Source organism: Sciurus vulgaris (assembly GCF_902686455.1).
Source record: "Sciurus vulgaris genome assembly, chromosome: 5".
Classification (NCBI taxonomy): domain Eukaryota; kingdom Metazoa; phylum Chordata; class Mammalia; order Rodentia; family Sciuridae; genus Sciurus; species Sciurus vulgaris.
This window is the reverse complement of record NC_136465.1, coordinates 5028976-5041521: the sequence shown is the minus strand read 5'-3', so window position 1 is coordinate 5041521 and position 12546 is coordinate 5028976. Positions and strand designations below refer to the sequence as shown.

The window sequence follows — 12546 nt, the reverse complement described above, 5'->3', positions numbered from 1 at the left end:
TCAAGATGAAACTGAATCAAAACCGCTGCAGATTTTCCTAGGGATGCACGCACCCTATAGTCCAGCCCTGATCTAGCCTGCCAGCCTCTCTACCTCAGGGGCTTGTGCTACTCTGGCCAGCCGGCTACTGCAAACTTCTGCCTCAGTATATTCGCACGGACCGTCGCCTTGGACGGAAATGTGGTCCCAGTGACAGCCCTTATCCACCTCCCCGCCCTGGTGCCCTCTGCCACCTGAGAACTGCTGCCTCACCCAATGACCTTTACCACAATGCAAACCAACGCGGGCATTGCCTGTAAAATTAAATAAGAATGGAAAACTTCAAAATCATCTTAAAACGATATTTAGTTTAAAGTTTATTGTTGAGTTTTTTTAACTTGCTCTTAAAACCTTTCTTACAATGAGACACTGAAAACAGCAAGGAGCACAGGTGAACTGAAATGAAGGGCAAGAGACTTTATTCCAGCACGGAGACCCGAAGGGGCCCACGAGACGTGCAGCAGGCCTGCTTACAACTCTGGCGGGGCAGTGTCCATGTAACTGTGGGCTTCGCGAGGCGCTGCAGGAGTGGACTCCCCAGGTGCTGGTTTACCCGAGTCCCAGTGGCTGACACAGACAGTAAGACATCAAGGAGTCTCAATCGTCACACAAGCGAGAGGTTCACTGGGCTACACGGCATGGAAGTCTCTTCTTGCCCTAGGATCAGATGACTTTCCGTCTCTCGGGGATGACATGAAGAAAGGCCCGAGACCCTAGGAGATGCCCCGTGTCAGGGCACAGGACACTTCCACCTGAGTCAGAGCGAGTGGCACAGAGGCTGCCTGCACGCCCGCGTGACGGCCCACACCCACCTGCACCGCAGCCTAGCGTCTCCAAGTCCCAGGGAGCCCACCGTGCCGGCCCCTCGTCCTCTCCCACGTGAGCCAGGCGTTGAGGCCTGGGGTCTCCCGGGCCCAGCCCTGGGACAAGAGCCTCGTCCACCCTGAGGGCCACTCCACTCCCACACACACTGGGATTTAAGATGACACTGTCTGGAACCAGCGTTCTCCCACCTGATGCACAAGTCATCGCGAGCTATTCAAGACCTTAAGGACACACTAGCTAAAAACAGCGAGAGCATCAGCTTCGTAAGCACGGAGTCCTGAATCACCAGAACAGCCCAGGGGCACACTACTTCACCTTCACTTTAGAGTCAACGCGAGTCCACAGTTAAAACACACGCTAAGCTTCAGCTACAACTGCTTGTTGACACATGCTGAGAAAAATAAGTGGTGATATTAAAGTATGGAAAATTCTGTTGATGTTTTTAGTGAGACAATTCTGGGGAATTTATACTCAAGGAAAAGATATGTAACACTTCTGGTTATTTCATCCCTAGTGACTTCTCCCTCTTGAAAATGGTGGTTAAAACCATTTAAAGACTTGAGAAACGACTTAGAGACAACTGGGTCTTATTCAGATTTTAACCAAATCTTTAGGTGAAGATAGTCAGAGACAAGATTTCTTCAATTTTGATTTAAGTGCAAAAATGTCTATTATTGCTACTTTTGCTGCAATTGTGAGCGTTATATGGTCTATTATACTGGTCGATAAATAAGTCCTCATAATGGTTCCAATTAAAGTACAGGCAGGATTAAAATTAACATTACCCATTATTTTCTTCAAAAATAAATCTTGATGTTTCAAAGTTGACCTTTCACACCTCCTTCCTGGACAGAATCAATGGCTCATGCCATCTTAATTTCTTGGTCCAGGAACAGTCTCTGGGTGTGAGCCTGGATTTTAAAGTCCTGGTGTGCCAAAGTGGCCCACAAGGGACAGGAGGATCGCGGCCCTAGCCCACTGCACAGGCCAGGTACTCTGGTCCCTTCCGTCTGTACCAGGGAGAAAACTTGGGGAAATTATCCACAACAAGATCTGACCCATAAGCCTGGGAATTCCACAGAGCAGCAAGCATCCCTGAAGATGTATCACTGGGAGCTATCAAACGCATTCTTCAAAATAAAATCAGAAAAACAATTTAAGTTCTGAAGAATGCGGTGGGTCTTAAATGTAGATACACTGTTACGGATTTTCATGATTTTAAGAAGAGCCACGTACCCTCGCCACGTCCTGGGCTTAAGTCTTCCTTTTCTTCTGTAGATTTCTCTGCATTATCATCAGCCCCCAAATGCAGTGAGACATCGCCTGGTGCTTCGCCTCCAGGAGAGCCCGGCTCTGGGGAAGAGGAGCCTTCCTTCTGCCTGTTCTTTACACAAAGGGATCCTCGCACATCCTCCCTCCTTCCCGCTGGAGGACGCAAGTCCCCCTGGCGTCCTTCTGGTCGAGCAGGGCTTCCACCTGGGGGGGTGTCCTCAGCCTGCCTGGCAAACCCCTGGCCGGCATCAGCAGCAGGTGTCTCCTCTGCAGCCAGGCAAATGCAATCTGGGTTCTGTTCACATTTTGCAGGTTTCTGGAGTCGGGAGCAAGTTTTCGATGTTAACGGAGTCACAGGGACTGATCTGGGGTTTTCACCAATGCAGGAAAAATCAGACATTTCTAATATGCTCATTCTCTCCCTCCTAGAAAGACTTCTGCAGCCGAGCGGACCAGGGCTTGGCAGAGGTAGAGACCCAGGAAGAAGCTGCTCTGAACTCCTTTCCTTCAGATTGTCAGGGGAGAAATAGTCCTCGTAGGCCTCCCCGCGATCAGGAGTGGAGGGGGCAGGCCTGGCCGCTAGCGGCAGGCTGGGCTCCACCCTGAGCTGCAGCCCAGGCACCACAGGCTTCCGGCTGAGCCTCCTTTTCTTCGGCTGCCCTTTCGGGGGCGAATCTAAGCCCACAGATACTCTTTTTCTCTTTGCTGAGGGACTCCAGGGCCTCGGACACTCTGAAAGGTAGACTTTTGCCATGGACACTGCAGAAGACGAGCAGTATTTCTCACCAAACCTCTCAGAGACATCCTCGGCTTGCCTCTCGTTGGGGGTGACTACTTCTCCGACAGTGTCCTTCTGCCGATTTACCTCCTCCTCCTTTGCAGGAGGATTCAGGGATCTCTGAGGGCTGGACCCGTGGAGGTGACTGGCCGGTGCTGGTGAGCAAGAGTTCTCTGTCTCTAACACACAGGAGGACGTGTATGCATCGCTTCTACTTCCATCAGCAGCCCTTCCCAATTGGCTTCCCTGGTTTCCACATCCTGCTTTTCCACAGAGATCATCCAAAGATGTGTGTAAGCCACCAGCAAAGGATTCATCTGGAAAATATAAGATAAAGACTTGACTTAAAAAATGGCTTGAATTATTCTAAAGTTCAGCCAGGTGTGGTGGTGCACACCTGTAATTCCCGCAACTCAGAGGCCAGCGTAGGAGGATTCCAAGTTTGAGCCAGCCTCAGCAACAGCCTTAAAGTGAAGAGTCCAACAGGCTGGGAGGTGGCCCAGCGGCAGGGTGCCCTGGGCTCGCTCAGATTAGGCTGAGCGCTCGTTCCAGGAAACCTTCCCCCAATCACCACAGCTTGCCTTCAGCTTCCCTGCCTCCAGTGAAGGCCTCCTCGTGTTCATAGTCAGAAGTGAGGCACCAGGGAGACCATGATGCTGCGACTCGCCACAGAGCCATCTCCCTGGGACCAATGCGGAGCTGCCACACTCTCCTGCAGACTCCGCAGCCTTCCACTCTCCTCCCTGCTTCCCTGAGTGGACCCTCAAGGTCTGACCCGTCCCTCAAAACCCCCTCGAGCAATGGCATCCCTGTGAACCTCCTGCACATTTTCCTGTGGCACCAACGTGCACCACACCCACCATGGTGACCTTTCCTACTTCCCACGCCGCAGACTGCTGGAGGACAGCCTGTCTAGCCCGGGGCTGGCTCCTCTGTGGGCACAGCCTGCTGGACGCATGGAGGCCCCCACTTTGGAGAAGCCACAAAAGCAAAATAGGTTGCTGTAATTTTCTGACAAAAATCACTCCACCTCTACTTTTAAAAAGTAGGTTCAATGCTGGATGCAGTGCAAACACCTATGATCCAGCAACTCGGGAGGTTTGAGGCCAGCCTCAGCAACCTAGGGAGACCCCGGCTCAAAATTGAGGAGAAAAGGCAGTGGGGCAGGGGAGGCCTGGGGACGCAGCTTCGTGGTAGAGCACCCGAGGGCCAATCTCTAGAGTACCCCCCCACACCCGAGGGGAAGAACCAAAGGAAGAACTGTACGGGAAGCTGGGGGCAGGAAAGCCAATGCCGGCCCGAACTATCTCCACGGCAGACGCTGGAAATACTGGCCACTGACTGTAGTAGCTGAAAACGTTCCTCACTTTCCAAAACGCTGACATGCAGTGTGACCGTCACCCAGAGCACACATTCTGGGTCAGACTCCACGTCAGAAGCCCGGGTTTGCCACTCCCAAACCAGGGGCGCCTGCACAAGCTGCTGGCTTCCCCGTGTGCAGGGTCCCTCCCCAGGAGAGCGGGCACGCTGGGGCCCTGACTCACAGGGCTGGCAGGAGCCTGGAGGAGAGGCAGAGCAGCGCCCAGGCAGGGGAGCCCTGATCCTGCCGTCACCAGCCGGTTCTGACCCGTGGGAAACACACCCGTGGGTACTTAGCATAGCTGGGCAAATGACTCCAGCCAACAGAAGGGACGACAGAGCCAGCCAGGCAGCGGAAGGGGCCTGAACCTCCTGATGGCTCCACACCTGGGCCTCGCCACTGCTGCAGCCTCCATGGAAAGGGCCCAGAAGATCTCGGGGCGTGGACAGTTCCTGACTGCGGCTGTTCAGCCCTCTTGTGGGATGGGCGAGAAACCAAGAAATCCAATGCAACCAGAGAAAGTCAACCCTGAAAAGCTGTCATCCCAGGCGAACCCAGGCCCATGTTAAAATAACACGCACACACACGCTGACCCCACTCAACAGCTCCCACGCGTTCACTGAACAACATGAGAAACAACTGCGCCTTAGCTGCCTGCTCTCTGGTCAGTTCGTACAAGATCAGGAGAAGTTTTAAAAGTGAGCCACTGATTCGGTAGCAAGGAAACAAATGCACAAGGGCAAACACATGGGAACCAAAGAGGAGGGGTAACTCAGGCATCTCCCAGGTCTTGATTTTGTCATAATACCAAATGTTGGGGGGAAAGTTATGAGTTCTAGTTTTACCTAATTGTTCTACTCACTGGACCTGTATGAAATTTGAACTAAGAAAATCATTAGTTTTAAATCTTAAATATATAAAGAAAAAATAATGATTTTACCTGAAGACAAAGAACCATGTGAGATGTTCAAAGATGCTTCGCACCCAGAGTTACCTGGATTCTCGTGAGACGGCTCAGTCATCTGGGAAGCTGTCAACAAATTGAAACACTTCACTAGATTCAACTTCAATATGTGCTAGCAGATAAGACAAAAGGAAGTTGACCGTGTACTCTTACACGCCATACACACATCAACTTGCTCCTTAGGCCAACCATTCCAGACTTAATACCAACAGTAAGCACAAAACTTTCAGATAAGAATTACGAATAATCTGCAGCAGTCGTATTACCTAAAAAGCATTAAGTCACAGAATCATAAAAGCCAGAAGAGGCTGGGGATGTAGCTTGAAAGTTGCTCAGCATGCTTCAGGCCCTGGGTTTGAACCCCGGCCTGGCAACAAAAACCAAACCCCAAAACCCACAGAGCTTAGACGAGATCTTTAAAGAAGAAACAGCTGACTTGCCGAAGCAAATCAGAATCTCAACATGGTGAGGCGTGTTTCGTTTTCCTATTTGAGGACTCGGCTCTTTCGGCAAGAAAGCTCACCATAGTCACTTCCCCACCTACAGCACCGGTCCTCACCGGGGCGCTCGGGGCTCCCAGCAGACACTCGGCAGCACCTGGAGGAGGGAGATGGCGTGTGGCTCTGGGACAGAGTGACCACAGGCCAGGGTTGCTGGACATGCAGTCATGCACAGGACTGTCCCCACAACAGTATATCATCCACCCCAAAATGCCAGAAGTGCTGAGGCTGAGAAGCTCTTGAGGTTTCAGTCAAAACAAGGACAATTTAACAAAGGCTGTTACATGTCACCCCTGCACTGCGACAGACAGGAACGTAAGAAAGGCATGTTTGGTCTCATCTCCAAAGATACTTTTCTGAGAACACCTCATCAAACAAATGCAACAAGAGTAAACGTACACGGGAAGATGAGCACAGAGAGGAAGTTCTCAGAAAATCTGAGGACGATTGTACGGAGAATGACTTCAGGGGAGGAGGGGGACCCTGGAGATAAAGCATCCTCCGTGGAGTTTCAGCCCGTGCTAGACACGGGAGGCAGGACTAACTCCACAAAGTAACGACACAGCAAGACTACAGTGAGCTGGTTCACGTACATGGCCACACGTTCCATGATCGGGACGTCCATCTGGGACAAAGCTAGCCCTCCCGGCCCACTCTCAGCTCCCTCCTAACAAGCCCAACCGCCTCCTAGTACAGGCTGCACTGCAGTCCTGGCTGTAGCCAGGAGTGGTCATCAGCCAAGTCCTGCCGACGGACTCGGGCAGGAGTACTGGACGGGGCAGGCTGTCATGTCTGGGGAGGTGACTGGAGCTTGCAAGGCTGGAGGTACACACATTTGGAACGGAAACCAGGCACCAAAGAAGGCACCCAGAAGGTGAGAACGCAGAGTCTCACGACACCACAGCTGGCCACCCAAGCCCAACTGCCTACTTCTGACCGGACCCATGGAGTACCGCAGTTCTGATCCGAGTCACTGGTTCCTGACTTTCTTTTTGTGCTACACGTAGCTAAAACTAGCCTCTTAGGTACAGGTGCCCGTGTGTATCAAATTCAAGATAGATTAAATGTCAAACTTTATTAAAAAAACTCAAAAAATCATCAGCAAGTGGATAAGGACATAAAATTCAAAGGCAATTATTAATAACATTAAAACATTTCGCAAACCAAGATCAATCAGATGAAGAGACATCCAATAATGCAGAAGGAAACTAATTTTAAAAAATTACAGTTGGGGCTGGGGAGATAGCTCAGCTGGTAGAGTGCTTGCCTCGCAAGCACAAGGCCCTGAGTTCGATCCCCCGTACCACAAAAAAAAAAAAAAAAAAAGAAAAAAAAATTACAGTTGTTCAACCTACGGACTGAAAAAGACAGGTGAGTGGCATCCAGTTCTCCAGGTATGGAAAAATGGGCATCACAGTCAATAATGGTGAGGGGAGAGGGCCCAAATGTTTGGAAAGGTAATTTCCATCTGCCCAAAGCTCTAAATCCTGTCTTTATATTTTAGAAACACATGCAGTACACAGGAAAATAAGGGTGTGTGGTAGTTGCAGGCAGGGGTTATAATAAGAAGTGAGGGAAAGAAACAGACGTATAGACCATGGTTCAACTGGAGTAATGTCTGATCACACTTCCACCCAGAAACCCAGCCTCTATCCTTTGTGTGTACGTAACCAATTCTGTGAGAAAGAGCTAGAAAAACACACAGAACTGAAACAGAGGTTCCTCTGCGGAGAGCAGAACTGGAGAAGAGGAACTTTGCCACTGGTTATGCCATCCTTAGAATGTGCTCAACTGTTCCCAACAAGTCTGAAAATGTTAGATGAGGCTACAGAGGATTTTAAACCTGGAGGATACTGTACACCCAATATATGTTCTTAACAAAGCTGAAGACTTTCCAGGAAAAGAATATGTAGAAGATCTTCACTGAAATAGGTCAAACTGTTAGAATTAGGAAAAGTTCGGGGCCGGGGAGATAGCTCAGTTGGTAGAGTGCTTGCCTTGTAAGCACAGGCCCTGGGTTAGATCCCCAGCACCCAAAAAGAAAGATTCAGGAAAGGTTAAAAATATCTAGGTTAAAAACAGCTTTGCACCATAATTATTCACCTATCTGTGCGAGCTTCATCACTTACAGGTAGGGGAAAGATTCTCCCTCCTCTCCTTCATCTCCTGTAGTCTCTTCTCCATTGTGCTGATTTTGGTTGTGGGACTATACACCAAGGAGCCATGGGATTCAAATAAGAGGACAGGCTCGTCGTTAACTGGAACGAAAAATCAAACGTAAGCTTGAGAAAACGCCTTCGCACTTCCACGTGACCCCTTTTGAGGAATCCTGCCCAGTGGCTTCTCGCCATCAGCATCACCCGGCACAGATGGGGTGCCACTGCAGCTGCTGGCACAGGCCCCGCCCTGGCAACGTACTGGGCACAGCACCTGCCTTGTCTCAGCAAACCTACCCCAGGCCCTGCATCCTTGCAGAAAGATGAAGAAAGAGCTCAATCACACGGCTATGGAGAGGCTGCAGACGCAAGCAGCTGGGCTCCTAAGTGTGGTTGTAGACCCAGGATCCCGAGCCCGCTCCCACAAACCCCACGAACCCCAGCACACACGCTGGACACCTGGCAGCAGGCAGTGGGTGGGGTGCTCCCAACTCTGAAAGGATACAGCATCCAAGATTTGCTCATTTCAGGTAACAAAAGACCATGTATACAAACAAGACCAAGCTAAACATTGAGAAGAAACAAGTGGAATTTATTTCAACAAGGCTTGTCAGCTAAAGGTTGCTTTTCTTCTACGATCACTCCCAAAGGTCAAAGGTCCCACCAATTTGGGAAACGATGCAGACCCTGCTGCCTCCATTGCGACTCTGCTGGGCTCCCTGTCAGGACCCCCTTTGGCACTGCGCTCCTTCCTAGCTGAGGCCACGCGGTCTTCCTTACCTCTGGCCCTTGGGCCCACAGTGGCCAGGGTTCTGGCCTGTGGCTGGGCTTACCTAGATTTGTCTTTTGCTTTTGTAGCTCTTCAGTCATTTTCTCAAATTTCTTTTGAAGTCTTTTGTCATTTTCTGGTGTTTTAGGAATAAAATCTTTGGGCTGCATACACTTACGCTGCGGAAAAGGGACATAAAAGGTAATACAATATGGCAATTGGTTTTAAGACAGGAAACACACTTGGTCCCATACATTTCTGATATACTCTTTTATATATCAGTAATACTTTTTTGCATATATGTAAATGGGTCATTTCTTTTTGTGCAATTAAAAAAAGGAGACAATTTGAAAGTTTAACTGAAGGGCTGTGTACTATGCACTCTTTTCTGGCTCTCAGCTCTCAGTTTCCTGGAAGATTTTTAGAACCAGTCTTTCTATTTTTTGCTATTCTCATATTATTTTCCTTCCAAAATCATGATGTAGTAATAACAAAGTGATTATTAATTAAGGGAGAAAATAATCTTCATTTAGTCTTGCCTTCAAGCCACAGTAACTCCATTTGGCCAGTAAAACTCAAATTCTAACTACTTACCAACACCCGAGCCCCCCGGGATCCAGAACCTTGGCTAACTTTCTAGACTTCCTGTCCTCGGACAGAAAGGAGATGTCCCTGAGACCACCTCAGCCCTGTGACTTTCCTGTCTTCTGTCCTCAGTTCAACCCATCTGTTCCCTCTTGAGCCCAGAACCACCACAAACACCCTGACCGTCCCTCCTTCTCCTGCACCAAGCTCTCCAGGTTGAGGCCACAGCCCCAACTAGCTTAGGCGGGAACCTAGTCAATTTCTTCAGTCACAATCGTAGAGAGTGAGCTGCTTTTAGTTCTTCAGGGCTAATGCTCACGCTTATGTTCTCAAGTCAGGATCTTGTAATAAACAACTACATAGACTATGTATCTGGCACTGACCTTGCTACCTAGAAAGATCGTTGGCATCAAGAGTCCTGCACTCTGGTAAGTAATGTCAGCAAATACAGCTCACAACCAACCACACTGTCTGGGCGCCGCAGGGTAACCTCAGCAGGCACAGGGCTGCACAGCATGAAACGCGCCAACAGGGCTGCCCTAGCCCTGGGTCATGGAGTGCAGGGACAGGCTGGCTGCACAGCCTGTGACACTGCCCATCACTAGGGGATTAGTGGCTTGCCCAGAGGATCTGCAAGAGGCAGGGTCACCTGGGCATGCCACCAGCAAAGGACAGGCTCCACCTGTGCTCCTGATTACGAGGGGCTCTGCAGATTGGGAGCCTCTGTTACTTTGAATTTCTGAGTCTTCTTTAGAAACTGAAGCCTATCTAACCGCCACCATTGCTGCAGCAGTAGAAAGAGATCACAAGCTCTACAAACAGACGAGGACCTGGGGAGCTGGCCCCAGAGGGAAGAACTGCTTCAGCACACAGGGTGTCAGTGGTGCCACCGTGGAGAAAGTGACATTCACACAGAGCCTTCGGGAAGCTGGAAACCAAGCCACGTGCATGGATTTGGGGGAAGCATGTTCCAAACAGAGGGAACAGATAATGCAATAAATGGTTCAAAATAGAAACACTCCTGGTATGTCTGAGCAGCGAGCCAGACTGTCAGGCTAGAAGTAGACTGACAGAGACAAAAGCAGAGAACTTCCAAACAAGGTCAAGTCACGTTACGAGTGGGCACAGTGGTGCACACCTATGAATCCCAGAGACTCAGGAGGCCGATGCAGGAGGATGGCGAATTTGAGGCTATAACATGCACCTGTGTTTAATCTACAGGACAAAAATAAATTGCTATTGCATTTGGAAAAGGGAAGATTTTTAGAAGTAAAAATTCTAAAGGGAATTGTCTGAACAGTATGCATCACATTAGCAAAAAAAAGGAATAAAATTAATATGCATTGGTCAGCATCAAGAAATACACTTCTGAAAGAACTTAAAATCAAAATGTGTATTCTGAGCCAGTAATTTCATTTCTAGGAATCCAACCTGGAGATATTAAACTCAAATGTGTCCCAAGAGCAAAAAGCTTAGCAGAAGCTGACAATGACCTCAACAGGCATGGATTGAGGAGGGGAGGAGTATGCTCACACCGAGGACGACAATGCAGAAAAGTCACACAGAACCAATCATCAGGAAACAGTCGAAACCCACTGTTAAGTGGGAGAGCAAAAGCAATCCAGCAAACACCACTCATCAGCAGAGCCCCACGCGTGCTGAGCACGTGCGTGAATGTAACTCTGCGAGTCCATCACTGCCCTGGCCACCGGCCAGCACAGGCATGTCACAAACCACCTGCAGAAACCTGGAGAAACCGCAGCTGCTTGTCCACGGGAAGGGAACCCTTCACGCCTACCCGATTCAGTGGACGGAGTCTTCAAATCTCCCTAGCAGAGATTCTAGTCCAGCTTTCCTGTTTCATAGGAAACGACCCTCAAATCTCAAAATCTGGAACAAGTAAAACCTGAAGAGGCCGCAGTGCAAATGTGCGCTAGACTCAGCGGGCAGCAGGTCTTCAACTCCGCCTGTGACGCCAGCCTCCGCTGACAGGTGGCTTTTCACTCCTGAGACTTGGCCAAGAACGGAGCCCCTTCGTACAGGTACAGACCGAGTTCTAAGTCTACACCCGAGCACCTGGGCTTGGCGACCTCTGGCTCTCCTGAGGTCAACCGCGATCTCCACGCTTCGTAAATCAGAGCCTTGGTGATAAGACACTCTATGACGCGCCAAAAACACCACGTGAAGGGGACGAAAGGGTGGCCAGCAAGACGAGAACTCCTGAGAGACTTCCAGAAGCCCGGTCTCGTGGGCTCGGCTCTAGCACTCACCTTCCTCAGCATCAGGCCCGGCAGGAGCTCGCTGGTGTTGGTGGCCGGGAACAGGGACTCCTCCACGCGCGCGCCGGCTGTTCGGCACCTGTGTGATCAACACCAAGCAGGGAGAGCGTCACCACCTCGGTCACACAGCGCTCCGCCTACACAGGTGTCAGCCACTCGGAAAATTCAGGCACAGTCATTTGTAAAGTGTATTTAACACCAAATTCAAAAGTCAACATAAACCAAACTTTCCAAGTCCTCTCTAGGCGGTGTTTTGGTATGGCTAAGAAGTGAGCGGCAGCCACAAGCAGCACCATCTTCACGCAACAATTTTAGACTAATAATACTTCAAAATCGCAAGTGTGGGGCATTCGTGGAGTTACAAGCAGACACTATGGATGTGTAAGGTAAAGAGATGTGGACTGGGATGCAGCTCAGTGGCAAAGCGTCTGCCTTGCATTCGCAGAGCCCTGGGTTCGACCCCCAGTTCCAAAAAGACAAAAAAAAAGAACCCCACCAAAAAATAAATAAATAAGATGAAAACAAACAAACAAACAAACAAAAACCATGTAGGAGGTCAGAGTAAACAAGCTATAAAATGAGTAACAGAGAGGCAGGAGGGACAAAATGAAACTGAAACCAGACGTTTCCCTCCAACTGGGTTTTCCTGTGTTTGCCAAGATGCCCCAGAGAGCCAGGTGGGCAGGGCCACGTCCTGGGAGCCTAGCCTCTACCTGCACCTCTGAGCACCCTGCTTGTCCCTCGGGTCTTGGGATCCACTCGACCGTCCCTCGCCCCAGGCACTGTTGCTCAGATTGAGACCTAGCAAACGCTTTCCAGCCACTGACCTATTGCTCCTCCTTTTCTGACTCGCCCTCAACTGAGGTCTGATCTCAGAACCTTCTACTCACCTCTCTCCAACCAAAGTCAAAGCCTCCCGTCTCCCGCCTTCGCAGAACACTCACGCACCTGTCCAGGTCTTCTCGCAACGTGGCCCCAACCCCATCTCCAGTTACCTTTCACAAGCCTACCACTCGTCA

The 12546-nt window shown here is 50.0% G+C and overlaps 1 protein-coding gene across 3 annotated transcripts in view; it reads right to left on the bottom strand.

Annotated features, from left to right (window-relative positions):
- MCPH1 (microcephalin 1) overlaps positions 1–12546 on the bottom strand; it is a 211684-nt gene that overhangs the window by 174969 nt on the left and 24169 nt on the right. For 2 of the 3 annotated variants that reach the window (XM_079141817.1, XM_079141818.1), the window contains exons 4-8: positions 11519–11606; positions 8728–8842; positions 7868–7996; positions 5215–5304; positions 2101–3231 (exon numbers count right to left, since the gene is read on the bottom strand). In XM_079141817.1, coding sequence (XP_078997943.1) covers positions 2101–3231; positions 5215–5304; positions 7868–7996; positions 8728–8842; positions 11519–11606 — 1553 coding nt within the window. The remainder of the gene's footprint in view (positions 1–2100; positions 3232–5214; positions 5305–7867; positions 7997–8727; positions 8843–11518; positions 11607–12546) is intronic. The other variant, XM_079141819.1, reaches the window with a different exon arrangement.